Source organism: Thalassophryne amazonica, chromosome 2 (assembly GCF_902500255.1).
Source record: "Thalassophryne amazonica chromosome 2, fThaAma1.1, whole genome shotgun sequence".
In the NCBI taxonomy this organism is placed as follows: Eukaryota; Metazoa; Chordata; class Actinopteri; order Batrachoidiformes; family Batrachoididae; genus Thalassophryne; species Thalassophryne amazonica.
The window spans coordinates 66,563,716-66,579,973 of NC_047104.1; the positions used below are offsets into that span (position 1 = coordinate 66,563,716).

At 41.6% G+C, this 16,258-nt stretch overlaps 1 protein-coding gene across 3 annotated transcripts in view; it reads right to left on the bottom strand.

Moving 5' to 3' along the window:
- LOC117525236 (FERM domain-containing protein 5-like) overlaps positions 1 to 16,258 on the bottom strand; it is a 333,800-nt gene that overhangs the window by 31,005 nt on the left and 286,537 nt on the right. For all 3 annotated transcript variants that reach the window (XM_034187087.1, XM_034187078.1, XM_034187070.1), the window contains 3 exons: positions 15,284 to 15,362; positions 7,464 to 7,561; positions 6,552 to 6,675 (listed from right to left, as the gene is read on the bottom strand). In XM_034187087.1, coding sequence (XP_034042978.1) covers positions 6,552 to 6,675; positions 7,464 to 7,561; positions 15,284 to 15,345 — 284 coding nt within the window. In that variant the 5' untranslated portion in view covers positions 15,346 to 15,362. The remainder of the gene's footprint in view (positions 1 to 6,551; positions 6,676 to 7,463; positions 7,562 to 15,283; positions 15,363 to 16,258) is intronic.

The window sequence follows — 16,258 nt, forward strand, 5'->3', positions numbered from 1 at the left end:
TCCACCCTTTCTGAATGTCCTAGGCTCTGCATTAAAAGACAAGGTTTTGGAGTCTGCTGGCAGAAGGGGGAGACCTTGGAGCAACAGACCCCCACTTGCCGACCCTGATCTGGTGATAATGATGTAAGTGATGCAAGAGGGGGAAACAAGGAGGAAAGAAAAGGAAAAGTCTTTTTATGTATCAATAAACTTACATATGTACATATTTATATAAATGTAAACATAAATATACATATATGTATATATACATACATACACACCCACATATACATACATATTATACATACACATATATACATACACACATACACATATATACATACGTACATACACACACACAGACACATACACATACATACACACACGCATACACACACATACACATATATGTTTCCCCCTCTCTCTAAGTTATTACCATCATCACCATACTTCTATTTGACTAGCATTTCAACTACAGGATCATGATGTATAAAAACAATACTTTTGACCATGGTTACGACACCGGCAATAACAGGTATTATGCAAATATGTTAACATCTATTATATTAACAAACATACAGTAACATTTTATCTTTTTTTTTTTTATAATATAGTTTACAATTATGGCTATGATATATATAATTAAACTGATGTACAGGATAATTCCAGGTATTTTATGAACGTTTGTGTGTCCTAGCGAGACCCCTTCTATTGCTGACAAGGCAAAAAAGCAAAGGTAAATTAACTAGAAATAAATTAAAAAGACATGACGATCACGCACCTCTCTCCTCATTCATGTATTTCAACAGAACCATTTCTTTGTATCTTTTTTTGAATTGATGGATGTTAGGACATCGCTTGAGCTGAGGTGCCAAACTATTCCACAGCTTAATGCCACACACGGACACACACAAACGTTTCCTGGTAGTTCTCACTGCCTTGACTTTAAAGTTACCACATCCCCTCAAGTTATAGCTTCCTTCTCTCTGGGTGGAGACTCAGAATATTACTGGGTAATGAGTTTTTACTGGCTTTATATAATAATTGTGCGGTGTAAAAATTAACCAGATCTGGCATTTACAACAATTTGGATTACAAAAATAGACTATTTGTGTGATCAAGATATCCTACCTTATAGATGATTCTTATTGCCCGCTTTTGGATTATACAGAGGGGATGAAGCAAACTTTTGTAATTGTTACACCAGATTTCTATACAATATGTTAAGTAAGGAGAGATTAAAGAACAATACAATAAATATGATGCATTATGATCCAGAAAATATTTTGCTTTGTACATAATAGAGACATTCTTGGAAACTTTTTTATGTATGTGGCTGATATGAGACTTCCAGCTTAATTTACTATCGATGGTTATCCCTAAAAATTTGACTTCTGACACTTTATCTATCTCGACACCGTCTATATGTATTGGTAAATTAGAATTGACATTATGATTTCCAAAAAACATGACTTTAGTCTTATTTATATTTAGGGATAATTTATTAATATTCAACCAAGTTTTCAGCTTAATTAATTCACTATTTACCACATTAATAAGTTTGCTATAATTATCACTGGAATATATTGGTATCATCTGCAAATAATAATAATTTTAATAATTGTGACACATTAAATATGTCATTTATATAAAGATTAAAAAAATGTGGATCACCAGTAATGCATCTTCATGGTGGAGAGAAGGATTTTCTTAAAAAGATGATGTTTGTCAGGAGGTACACAGAAGACTTGAGCCTAGATTTAACTTGTTTTCATGAATTAAAATCCCCCTCTGCATAACTCCAGAATGAAGCTGTGACAGGTGATGCAACTACAGAAACTTGGAACTCCCTCAGAGCTGTCGTGGGTGTCATTTTTAACTTTTTTTTATTTTTTGGCTTCCCTCAATTCAATTCAATTTCAATTTATTTTTATTCATATTGCACAAAATCACAACAACGCTGCCTGAAGGTGCTTTACATGAGTGAGGTCTACCTTACCAACCCCTCTGAGCAAGCACACAGGTGATAGTGGTAAGGAACAACTCCCTCTGGTGATAATAAGGAAGAAACCTCAAGCAGACCAGACACAGAGGGGTGACCAACATCTTTGGCCATTCTAACAGTTACAAGGTTTTTACAAATTCTACAAGAATTTCTTAAACAGAAGAAACAGAAAACAGAAAAAACAAGAACAACAAAAACAGAATCCTTAATTGAAATTAAAAAGCAGTCCATCTTGAAATTAAGGTGTCCTGAGGTCAGTCTGTGAGGGGTGCAGGGCCAGCATCCGTTAAAGATCTTGTCACTGCCTCAACTACAGGCAGGCCAGTCTAGTACCTGCACTCTTTTACTATGAAGCCACGCTGTTGTAACATGTGCAGAATGTGGCTTGGCATTGTCTTGCTGAAATAAGCAGGGACGTCACTGAAAAAGTCGTTGCTTGGATGGCAGTATGTGTTACTCCAAAACCTGCATGTACCTTTTAGCGTTGATGGTGTCAACACAGATGTGTAAGCTGCCCATGCCATGGGCACCAACACACCCCCATGCCATCACAGATGCTGGCTTTTGAACTTTGCGCCGGTAACAATCTGGATGGTCTTTTTCCTCTTTTGTCTGGAGGACACGACTACCATGATTTCCCAAAACAATTTGAAATGTGGACTCATCGGACCACAGCACACTTTTGCACTTTGCGTACGTCCATTTCAAATGAGCTTGGGCCCAGAGAAGGCGGCGGTGTTTCTGGATGTTGTTGATGTATGGCTTTCGCTTTGTATGGTAGAGTTTTAACTTGCACTTGTAGATGTAGTGACGAATTGTGTTAACTGACAATGGTTTTCTGAAGTGTTCCTGAGCCCACGCGGTAAGATCCTTTACACAATGATATCTGTTTTTAATGCAGTGCCGCCTGAGGGATAGAAGATCACAGGCATTCAATGTTGGTTTTCGGCCTCGCCGCTTACGTGTAGAAAGTTCTCCAGATTCTCTGAATCTTCTGATTATATTATGGACTGTAGATGATGGAATCCCTAAATTCCTGAATTTAGGGATTCCACGAACATTGAACATTGAGAAACATTGTTCTTAAACGGTTGGACTATTTTTTCACGCAGTAGTTCACAAAGTGATGATCCTCGCTCCATCTTTGCTTGTGAACGGCTGAGCCTTTTGGGGATGCTCCTTTTATACCCAATCATGACACAATTAGTGTCCTCAGTTCCCAAACGCTTACTGAGTGATGTTAGAAGGAAAGGTGATGTAACACAGTGGTAAACATACCACTGTCCCAGCTTTTTTGAAACGTGTTGCAGGCATCCATTTCAAAATGAGCAAATATTTGCACAAAAACAATAAAGTTTATCAGTTTGAACATTAAATGTTCTTTGTGGTGTATTCAATTGAATGTAGGTTGAAGAGGATTTGCAAATCATTGTATTCTGTTTTTATTTACATTTCACACAACATCCCAACTTCATTGGAATTGGGGTTGTACAAGAGGGACAATAGATGCATCTTTAGTCTGGACTTGAATGTCTCTACGGAATCTGACTGCTTTATCTCTGCAGGGAGATCGTTCCACAAGGCAGGCGCACGATGAGAAAGCCCTGTGGCCTGCCGACTTTTTTAATCTTTGAGACACTAAATGGTCCTGCTTCCTGTGAATGCAGTGCCCGGGCTGGTACATAGGGTGTAATTAGGTCAGCCAGGTAGGGAGGCGCTAGTCCATGAACAATTTTCTAAATGAATAGCAGAACCTTAAAATCAGACCTTATAGAGACAGAAAGCCAATGAAGGGAGGCCAAAATCGGTGTAATGTGGTTGAACTTTCTGCTTCTTGCCAAAATTCTGGCAGCAGTATTTTGAACAACTGCAGACCCCTAATGCTGGACTGTGGTAAACCAGAGAATAGGACATTGCAGTAATTCAGTCTAGAAAAGACAAATGCATGGATCAGTGTCCCTCACTAGTTTCCTCCTTGCACAGTCACTCAGTTTTTGAGCACTGCCCGCTCCAGACAGATTTACCATGCAGCCCTGGTTCCCAATCTGGTGTCAAGCCCCCCTCAACGGGATGCCAAAGATCACAGTGGCCATGAGGTTTTGTCTGTTTTGAGGCCAAATTACAATAACTGTGGGTCTCTGAGGAAAAACGTTTGGGAGCTACTTGTTGTGTGGGCCGCCAGAAGAGGAGGTACTGCTGGCCCACCACCAGAGGGCGCCCTGCCTGAAGTGTGGGCTTCAGGCACTAGAGGGCGCTGCCGCCACGGACACAGCCGGGAGTGACAGCTGTTACTCATTACTTCCTGACAGCTGTCACTCATTCTTCATCACCTCACTCCATAAAACCCAGACGTCATCTCCACCTCATCGCCGAGATATCGTACTTCATTGAAGGTAATATCCTCAGCCGTTTGTGTTGCAATATATCTGTATATTGTGAGTGTTTGCAGGAGTACCAGTTCCTCTATCTGTGGAAGCTGAGTGAGTGCAGGACGGCACTCTTTTCCCCTGAGGAATCACTGCGGTACTCATCACATATTGAGTGAGAGGTGGAGGTGGCATTCCCACCGTTGTTGTTACTGGGTGTACACACACCCACACTTGACTGTCTTTGTTCTCGCCAGCAGTACCAGATCCGACAGTCGGAGACGGTGATCACCTGGGAATTCGGGACTTGGCGGCTCCAGTATTCACCAGGTTCGGTGGTGGCAGAAATCGTGTGGTTCCGGCCCTTCTCAGGACAGACGTCTTCTATCCTCGAGCCTGCCCACACGTCACCTTTGTAATTTGACTGTACCATATTCTGAGATTGTCTGTATATTCGTTGTGCACATTTCACAACATTAAATTGTTACCTTTTGGCTCATCTATTGGCCGTTCATTTGCGCCCCCTGTTGTGGGTCCGTGTCACTACACTCCTCCTATTTGATGACGCACCCGGGCGAATTTTCGCAGCGAAAGTCCACCCAAACAGAGCGACACACCGGGCGAAGGAGGCGCGTCCGTCACCTGGCGACCCACGCGAATTTGTAGCGTCTGATTGCGCCCGGTGTGTACGCGGCATAAGACATTTTCCAGAACTTGAAAATGTTCCGGTATCCATCCCCTGGCTTGTCTAAAGAAAATTAGGTGTACAAGTGATTTGCGTCAACAATAATCCTTGTACTGTATATACAATTTGTCCAACTGCTTATTGTCTCTGAAAATGGACATCATTCCTATATGGTTAATGTCAGAGGCGATTGCTCTAAGACTGCAAGGGAAGCTCAGCTTCTCTAAAATGTCAAAAAATAAGTGATCAAATATATACTGTTGTGTGTACATGTCATTGACTAAATATGCGCTACAATGCGCTCAACTTTTGTTCAGAATCAGCTTCTTATCACTGGTAACGACGCAGCTTTCCTCTCACTCATTCCCGCAGCTTCACAGTGCTTTAAACAGTGTGGATGCTGAGCATCCACAGAGTTCATTAGCGAAGCAAAGAGTGCAGCGAAACGAGATGAGTCATTGGATAAATGCTGGGCTTTGTCCCGCCCATCGGATGCTCAGCGTCTCTGGGGGTCTATGGGGCAGTGGGCTGGCCTCAGCTGGCCCGCACGCTCAGCTTCTGCATGATGATTGGATGATCTGTCTGAGGCTGAATCCCTTTTTGATTGACAGCGCAATGAGCGAATCAGCGATCTTTTGGTGTAAACGTCCGTGGGAGCATTTTTTAATTTTCATTCTGTTCTGAGTTGAACCGGAGACTTTCCTAATCCTCTTAGCGGCATTTTCTTTGTTAAAAACTACTAGTGACAAATCGAGCTTCTATTTCTGGTGTTTTTTTTTTGTAGCTGCTTGTGTTTGGAGACTGACTTCTATCACTCTTTCTGACTTCTATCGCAGTTTCCGAGCAGCGGGTGCTGCTGAGCTCCTCCACCGTCACAAAGCACTCACAGGCGGACAAACTTCACATGAGCCTTGCGCCAGTCCCAGCTAGCGAGCTAGCTAGGTAGCAAGCTGCACATAATGGCAGACAATTTGAATGCTGTGGACCGGATTTTGGCGAAGCCATTTGATAGTCTTCCTTACGAAGAAAAATGTAGCTTTTTTTTTTATTTTTATTTTATTTATTTATTTATTTTATTTCTGTGCATGCATGCACTCAGAGGAAATTGCTCCCCAAGCGAAGAAAAAACTGCTGTGAGTGAGGAGGAATTTGCGACGAGCGCACCCCTGCCCTCTCAAAGCTGATTTCTGCTCATGCAAAGTGGATTTCTGCTCTCTTGCGCAAAAGGTTTGGCACTTTGGGGTAGGAAACCAAGGTTGGTACTGGCTCTGCTGTGATTGGTCATTTCTACAAAGTGAGATTTGATTGATAGGTAGATTTGAAATCTGCTGAAATGAAAAAGACAAAAGCGTCTGGGCAGAGGTTTCTTGCCTGAAGGAACCTCTGCCCAGGTGGAAAACGTGGAAAACATAAAAAGATGAATTGCTTGAACATGTAAGAGAAGTACAGAATTGTTTTTTTCTTGTGCAAAGCACTGACACTGCTATAGAAGACTTGGACACAGGTTTGAACTCACATCAGCTCAGTCTTGTGAATATCCGCTATTCTTCGCTCCAGCTTCTCTGAGTGTTTGGGAAAGAACTGGAACTTAGAGCTGTAACCCTCTGGGTGTTTTCCTGGATCATAGTCACCAATCTCAGCTGGAAAACAGTCAAGATGAGACAAAAATAATGGAAAGATTAACAGCCATGTTTTAGTGGATGTGTTTAGGTGGAATGGTGGAACTGTGAACATATTCCGTTTTGGACTGCTTTATAAATAATAATCTTCCAAAGGTTTATGCATCGGTGCCGATTGTTGTGCAAAAATCAAACAAAAAACAAACATCGTGCCATAAGTGAGAGTTGGGCATGTCGTTGGGACTAGCGCCAGCACTCCATCCAGAAGACGTGGCTGATTTCAGAAATTAAAGTACAACCTCTCATACCAAACCCCACAACCCCATGTACACCATTTAAAATTAATTTGTATTTTTAAATAAAATGTACAAATTATGCTCAAAAATGTTTGTATAGGCATGTTGAAACGTGGAAATTTGCAATCTCCACATTAAAATCTGCTCCATATTTTCAAGTTATTTGAAAATTTATGACATTTCTGACCAAAAATGGCAGTAATCTTTGAAAATGGTGGACGTGTTGGATTTTTCTTGGGGTACATTCTTTTACGAATAAGCATCCCATGTAACAATTTTGACGCTTGTATGACAGTTTGAATGATCCTTTTGATAGCTGCAGTTATCTGCCACACTACTACTATTTTCTTAAAGGTCATGATTACATGGGAGACTCAGGGACTCAATTTAATTTTTCGAACCAGTCACGATTTCACAGTCGGGCTTTTCCCCATTTCACAACTCCTCCTTATTACAATCTCAGATGTATAACATGGCTACAAGTACTGAGACTAATACTTCTTATAACTCTACCTTGCAGTATATAAGCAGCCAACAGAGCAGCGTCTGATGTCTTGCACAGCAAGCGTCCATGATAGAGGTCCCTCTTGACCTGCAGGAAGACGAGATATCTGTGGAATTGAACAGAGAGAAACTAATTTGTGTCATTATATTGGTATATGGAACAAACAAAGATTTTCTTTTCCTTTACAGTTTAACAATATAAGATGATATATATGGTGAGATCGTGATGGCTGTGAAACAACTGAAGGCAGGGAAAGCTCCAGGGATTTGTAGCACTGGAGCAGGGCTCCATGCGGGTAAAAATGCTGTTCTCTTGGCACTGCAAACACTGTTTCTTTTACTCTGGTAGGCTGGTATCATCCCTACAGATTGGAAGAAAGGTCTTATTTTCCCACTCTGGAAAGGGAAGGGTGACCACATGGTTGTGACAACTACATGAGTATTACACTGCTGTCTGTGTGATCATTCTCTGTGAAGGTGCTTGCAAGGATCATTCTTAATAGGAATCAGTTTCAGCTACTTGCTACTCAGCAACCGGAACAGTCTGGCTTCACACCCAAGAAGTAAACTGTTGATTGCATTTTCACCCTGTGAGTACAAGCGGCTGAGATGAGTTTCCTCCGCAGGGTGGCTTGGGTGCTCCCTTAGAGATAGGGTGAGGAGCTCGGTCATTCGGGAGGAGCTCGGAGTCGAGCCGCTGCTCCTCCATGTTGAAAGGAGTCAGTTGAGGTGGCTCGGGCATCTTTTCCGGATGCCCCCTGGATGCCTCGCTGGAGAGGTGTTCCGGGCACGTCCCATTGGGAGGAGGCCCCAGGGAAGACCCAGGACATGCTGGACGGACTATATCTCTCGGCTGGCTTGGGAACGCCTTGGGGTTCCCCCTGAGGAGCTGGGGGAGGTGTGTGTGGATCGGGAGGTCTGGGCGGCTTTGCTTAAGCTACTGCCCCTGCGACCCGACTCCGGATAAAGCGGAAGAAAATGGATGGATGGATGGATGGGTACTCATAGAACATAAATGTTAAGTATCGGCAGTGCTTTGTTGCAGCCTATGTTGATTTTTGCAAAGCACGTCATTCAGTTGATCGGACTACTCTCTGGAACATTCTGAGAATTCGTGGGAGCCTCAAGAAACTACTGGACATTATAGCCAGTCTCTATCCAGATACTGTGAGTGCTGTGCAGAATGGAGGCAGAGACTCTGATTTTTTTTTTTTTTTTTTTTTTACCACACTGTAACAAATAAAAAGTTGAGTCAATTTAAAATGTAACACAAGCAGTTGCAAAAGATTTTTAGGTTGATTCAACTTTGCATTACAACTAGCAACTCAGATTTGGTTCAGATAAAAATTATCTTTTGAATGAACTTACATACAGTATCAAAGGGTAGTCTGTGTTAGGTTATTTGTTCATTCAAAATATCATTTTTATCTGAATCATATCTGAGTTGCTAGTTGTAACTCAAAGTTAAGTCAGTTTAAAATAGTCTTCTGTGTGAACTCCAAGGTTTACTTCAGACAACAAGTCGGAACAACTGTCACGCCTGAAGTTGAGACAACTTAAAAACCTATTGCAGCTAGATGTGTTACACTTTTAATTTGACTCACCTTTTTATTTTTTACAGTGCAGTAAAAACATCCGTGTGTCTGGGATGTGTTCTGGCTCCCACACTGTTGAATGCCTGCATGGACTGGGCATTGGGTAGGGATGTGGAAACCAGTGACTTGGGTGCTTTGTTGGTGATGAAAGTTTTACTGACCTTGACTTCACAGATGCTGATGTGATCTTTCAGAATCAATGGATACTCTGATTGCAGCACTTGATAAGCTGAGTGATGAATCAGAATGTCTGGGTTTGAGATTGTCCTTGATCAAAACTTATACCCCCATCACACATACGCCAATTGAGGCCAAATGACACAAGAATGACACATCCGGCCACAATCAGGAAATACTGACGTGCGGTCTGAAGACCAACAGATGGCAGTCTGTGAGCATCTACATATTTGGTCCCATTCACTCAGCTGTCCCGAGTGTGTTGCACATGTTCAAAACACTCTTGGCGCCATCGAGATGCAGCGCACATCTGACGGCGGTCTATATGCAGTTTTTTGCATCATCTGATCGCAATGTACAGATTCTGAGAGCGCCAAAACACCATCTGAAACGATCTGATCATGGTTGATTGAGCTCTGAGATCAATCGGTCACAGCAAAGCCTGCCAACATGTTGTGCCATGTCCACCTCCACTGGACCCCGGCCAGGGAGTACAAAGGAAATGTTGATATCCAGTAGCATGTATGTGGCACTCTGCGTGCGTAAGAGGCTCAGTGCAGCGCCCCACAACGTAACTGAACGGGATGTCACCGCTGTAATGCTCGTATTATTACATGTTCACCTCCTACGTCTGTAGCAGGTATGATGTGGAAATGTTTCCTCAGCCCATCAGAACATAAATAAACATGGAACTCACCTCCGGTACCTCGTGTTCCACAGCGCAGACAGCTGGTGAAGTCCCTTTCACCCGGCTTCGCTGTGTGGTGGCTACATCCATCGGCTCACAAATGCATAATCCATCACTGGCATAAAAAAATCCCACGTGAAGCGCCGTTCCACACCGATAATCCAACTGCAGTTGTGTTAAGATGCGTATCAAGTGAAATGGCCACAAAAAAAAAAAAGAGTTTAAAAAAACAAAGAAGAGAAAGTTCGCTGTCTGCATCTGAAGAATGTTGGGCACATCTGGGAAGTTGGCGTACTGCCAGCACAGGTCAGCAGCAGTTATGACGAATAAAATCCAGCAATGCAAGTACAAACTGATCAAACACCTAAAGGCATTTTTCACCGGACTGTACACAAGCAGCCTTTTTGTGCGCTCTCCAGATGGACAGCTCCTGTGCTTGCACGTGCGTCCCACGTGTGCACATGGAGCGGCTGGTGCAGCCATTATAAACACACACATGCAGCTGAGTGAACATTTCGGCCACACACTCACATGCTGCTTTGATCACCTATTTTACACACGTAGGCACACACGCACCGCGGCTCGTTCAGCCATTATGAACACACGTGTGCAGCTGAGTGAACATTTCATCTGGCCACACACTCTCACGCTGTTTGGATCACTTGTTCTACGCACGTACACGCGCGCACTCCATCATGTGAGACACACTCCTGCCAGCGCACCCTCCTCTGATGAGAGGTCAGTTTAGCGCTGGGAATGTGAGGATGAGCAAAGATTTGACTGTGTGGGTGAGTGACAGCTCCAATGTTGGTGGCGACAGCAGTCTGTGTCATCTGACTGTTGTCTGAAATATGTTTGGGCTGCATCTTACAGGTGTGCACGAGTCAATCTGTTCTGACACAGCTGACCACACCTCTTTCCCTCCCAACTGTGTCCGGATTATGACCATATTTACCTTGTTGGCCTGGTTTCTGCACATTCTTGCTATGTGTGATGGGGGCTTAACCTGTTTTGCCCCACTGGCAACAACTGTTGCCGAAGTGTATCACTGTCATTTTCTACTCAATAAAAAATCTCAAAGGTACTAATGCAACTTTTTCCACTTACAAAAAAAAAAAAAAAAAAAATCTGGGCATAAACGGGTTAAGATTCAGACTTTTAACGACTTCCTTGACTCAGCTGTTAGAAATGCATCTGTATGTGGTGAAAGTCTCAAACTTGTAGAGACATTCACTTACCACGGTAGTGACAGACACATATCTGGATCCTCGGCCTTTGCGATTGAGAGGCGCCAGGGAAGAGCTTATGGAGTCATGAGGTGACTGTGTTTGGTGATGATGTTGATATCTTTGCAAGCAAACAAAGGTCCAAGTATTTCGGGTCCTGGTGCTGCCTGTCTTGCTGAATGCTTGTGAGACTTGGATGCTAACCAGTGACCTAAGATGATGACTGGATGTACTAGGTCTCTGAAGGATCCTTGGATACCACTGGAATGACTTTGTATCAAACAAACGTTTTCTGAGAGAGAATAAGATGAGGTGTATCTCTCCGTGCATGGTCCAGCACACAGGTGCCCGAGTGTCAAGTACCCCAGTAGGTGGAGAAGACCAAGGGAAGACCCACATTTCACCTGGCTGTGGCAGATAGATGGTTATTTTAGAGATGTCGTTATGGACTGGTTGTCTGGCTGAGTGGTTGTCATCCAGTCACGGGACAGTTCCATAGTCTTGTGGATACGGCAAAGTGCAGCATCCATGCATGCTCTCAGACATGGCAATATAAGATAGCATACCTCCTCATGCCAAATGCATTTATGGACACAGGCAAGGTTTACTGTTGAAATAAAGAATTCTTGGTCATATTTGATGATTTTGGTTCTGGAACCAACTGTGTCTTATTTAATTATGCACACATGAATGTGTGTCTACAAGTATACATATTCTGTTTACTGCTGCTGGACACAAAACCAATGTAGTCATTCAAAACAAAAGAAAAAACTCAAAGTGGAGACATTTAAGCTCCTTTATTAACGTTAACATATTGACAATTCAAGAACATAATGTTATTTTACCAAACATAGAAGTTTGCAATGAGATACTGTTGGTGCAGGACACAAGCAGCAGTAAAATTGTTTTAAAAACTGATCATTAAAAATGTGACTTCTGCTTAAGATCGAAACTTAATCTACTGATGACGTCCACCAACATTCAGGTAACATGCATGACGAGCTTCCCCAAAGTGGATTTATTTCATACAACTGTATGATTGCTGTAATTGTGCTTCTCTCCAAGCAGCAAAGCAATAAATACTACAGTTGTACTGAGCATATTTTTGGACCATGGTATGGACATTAAAGGATGCACAAGTTACTCTCTGATGTGTCGGAGGACTATTGCACTATTCTTTAGCACTTAGGTGCTACAGCATTTCAGCAGGGCATTATCAACAAATCTAGTCATGTTTCTCTACATTCCACTCCAGTTCTGCCTCCAGATTTTCCACACATATTTGAACAGATGCATGCATGTGGTAAGGCTCAAAAACTTTCAAGCAGTACCACATCCACCGCTATACAAAACCATCCTGGGTCCTGGATGACAACCACCAAGGTAGACGATGGGGTCATGCTTACCTCCTGACAGCTGCAATCCATATCCTACAGGTAGGTGATACATGTGTTACTCCTTGGACACTTTACCCATTGCTGAGGTCCTTCAGCACTAAGGCTACTGTGTGCTGGATCATGCCCAGAGAAACGCCCCACATGGCCAAAATGCTGTAGCCTACAGGCCCTCACACTGCAACTAGTATGCCTCATGCTCATGATGCTCCCCAAGTTACAAAATTTCCTCCCAATGGTACTCAAGGATTCTACAATGAGGTCAAGTACCAAAGACATCCAGCCATCTCCTTAGGTCAGTGGTTAGCATTCAAGCATCACAACCATACTGCAAAACAGGAAGCACCAGAACTTCAAAGAGTAAATGGAGGCTCATCTGTCAATAGTTATATCCCAAAAAATCAGTGTAACCTATGTTGGGTCTGCCACTCAAGAGACATGACGAGGTATGGGAGGGTGAACACTCCAATAAAGAGGCTAAAACCTAAGACCTGTAGAGTCTGTCAGTGGACTAGTCTTCCGGCCTCGAGGAGCAACATTTAGTCAGTGTGCCACCCCCGTGGGCTATTATTACAACAGGGTATGTATTCCAGGCTCTACTGTACATTTTATCTTTTTTTAAACTGGATCATTAGTTTTTAAAAATTCTGCGTAGTTCTTTCAAATAAATAAATAAAATGCTCTGCCTCCAATCTTTTATCCAGATCCACCCCCAATGCTTAATGGTTTCTATTCTCAGCCTGGCCAAACATTTTAGAAGAACCTACACAACTCAAACTTTATTGTCCCATGAAACATTGTTTTCTTGGACGACCGCAACAACAGAACAATCAAAGCTGTTTAAAAGTACATCAGCCAAAAAAGATATTACATACACCGAACATAACGGCAAACCTGCGGTAGAAAGTTTGGAATTTAGTTGTCCAGACAAAACAGCCTCTTCTCAAACTCAGTGTCAACAGACTCATAAAAATAATTTCTTTTTTCCTTTCTTGGAAACTGTCAGACACGCAGCAGCCAGAACAGATGGAGGGAGATGGAGGAGCTCTCCCTCACTGTGCACCTCCCTCCCTACTCCTCTGTGCTATTCAGAGCTGGATAGTGAGTAAGACTTCACTGTGTGGCAGCCGGTCGGAAGAAGTAATTTTCATAGATCTGTGTGCTTAGCAGCTCCACTGCCATTGCCGTCACAACAGTCTGTTGAGCTGTCACGATGTGTGGCAGCAGGGAGCATCCTTAGCTACGAAAAAGTCATCAAATCCCAACTACAGCTTTTCTCCTGCCATCAAATTGTTTGTGGACTTTTTTTTGTTACATGTATAATTTGATGAATTTTAGTCTCTTTTGAACATGATTTAAAGTTCCATAAGAAAACAGACTCCCTTTGAAGCTGTATTTTATTGAATAGAAGCCAACTCTGTCATTAAAGGGTCAGCAGTTCAAACTTGCAAACAAGATTCTTCAAAACCTCTAACAGCCTTTTTTAATTATTATTATTTTTTATCCATGTACAGAAAAAGGCATTCTAATTTTATTGAATTACATACACACACACGCGCGCGCGTGTGCTGTGGTTATTTTATCTGTTACACTAGCGTGTTGCCCGTGGGGATCTATGGGCTCTAGACTGAGTAGTGTTTATAAAATAGGTAGTTGACATTTTTCATGGGTGGTAATAAATTGTGCAAAGTTTCTATAATGAGTTGGAATGATCTGAGAGGCTACAATGTCTTTAGAACCTTAGATGGCAACAGTTTTTAGAAGAACTCAACACTTTTATTTCTTGTTAATTATGTAATTTGTAATGTTAATTTACTGTCTTAATGTATTTATAAATTGTTTATGTTCTTGTTATCATACACAGAATATTCATTTCGATCATTATTTTATTCTTACTTCTATTTTGTCATTTGATTTTTCACTTTCTTGTGTCAACCATGTATTTTTAAACGTATTTACAATATTATATACTTACAGTGAGCTTACTAAATAAAATCACACACACACACTCACACGTTTAATATATAGATGATTTACTTCCTGCTGGACTGTCATGTGAGTCCAGAATGTATATTAATGTCCATTGTTCAGTGTTGTTAGCTAATATATGTAGCTTCTCTAAAAATATTAATTGTATCAATATTTAGTTTTGGTACTATTCATCCTCGACCCAAAATACATAAACATACCAAATGGCAGATGTCAGAAAAATTGCACACACCTGTTTGTTTTTCTGCAATCTGCTGTAAGCAGGTGCCTTTAATTGGACAAACAGAGAGGGCAGTGGAAGACATTAAAAGCACTATACTTTTGACTTATGGTATGAACATAAGACTTAACTCACTCATGATAATAGCAACATAAGACTTGACTAAAGTGACTAAACCAACTATCTACAAAAACATAACTCAAGAACACTAACAACACTGTTAAACTAACATAAACCACAATAACAACATTCAAAACCCCAAACTCCCATGGTGCATTGCAGCACAGCAGCCATTGTTTATTGATTTAGCTAAAATTACAAATTTTTGCAGCACATAATTGGTCTGGGCATAAAAAAATGGTACAAGTATGGTAAAAGTAGTTTCATGCAGCTCTTAGTGCACTTTTGATGTTCACAGCCATAATAAATGAAGATGAGGAACAATCATCAACAGTGATGATATGCCAAGGCCATTGGATTCAAGAACAGTTCCTGCTCCAAACACACCTCTACATCCAGAAACACTCATCAAACTCATACCTGGTGATTTCCTCTTTCAGGGCAGCGGGGTCAGGCGGGTAAAACTTGACACGCAAACACATGGTGAATGGAGGCTGGGCTAGGGAAGGAAGATAAAGATTTACATTTTTATATCCCCATCGTCCTAATGTGACTCACCTGGTTTGCATATTAGTCTTGTCCATTGTTGTCTGAGTATGTTTAATGATCCAAGCACATTTCTACATGCAAATAAACAATTACACTGCATTGGCTGTAAACCATGTCATAGCTTACATCAGGGGTTTTCAAAGTGTGGGAGAGTGAGCTCCCCTCAGAGAACAAATGAAAAGCTGGCCCCCACGGCACACACACACACACACACACACACACACACACACACACACACACACACACACACACACACACACACACACACACACACACACACACACACACACACACACACACACACACACACAATTTCAACATCATGTGTTTCTTTTTAGTCTTTTACATGTTAAACACATTTTTTTTTTACTTTTTATTTTATTTCTTATAAGTACAGAACAGTAGTCAAACAGTAAGGGATCAGCTCACAAGGGACAGGAGGAATTACAGTTTCAGATCACGTGTGGTTTGCATTTATTGACCACATTGCCTCCAGCATGTTTGCTGTTTTAACAATTGTTTGCTTTTTAAATTTGGTGTAATTAAAAAAACGTGTTAAATTTTTTCCAATTAAATTCTCTCCATGTAAATGAATTTTTGGATGTCTGTTGAGTTGCGCACATGTGATACCATTCCTCTTCAGTAATTGTGATATTCAACTCTTTTTCCCCACTTGTGCTTTATGTATAATGTTGTTTTATTCTGACATTCCATTATGCTGTAGTATGTTACTGATATAACCCTAGATATTTTTTGATTATATGCATTAACCATCACTTCTATCACTGGGTTCATTTCTTCTGGTGTGGCCCTCTTCACCTCTTTATTGTAATATTCCCTCAATTG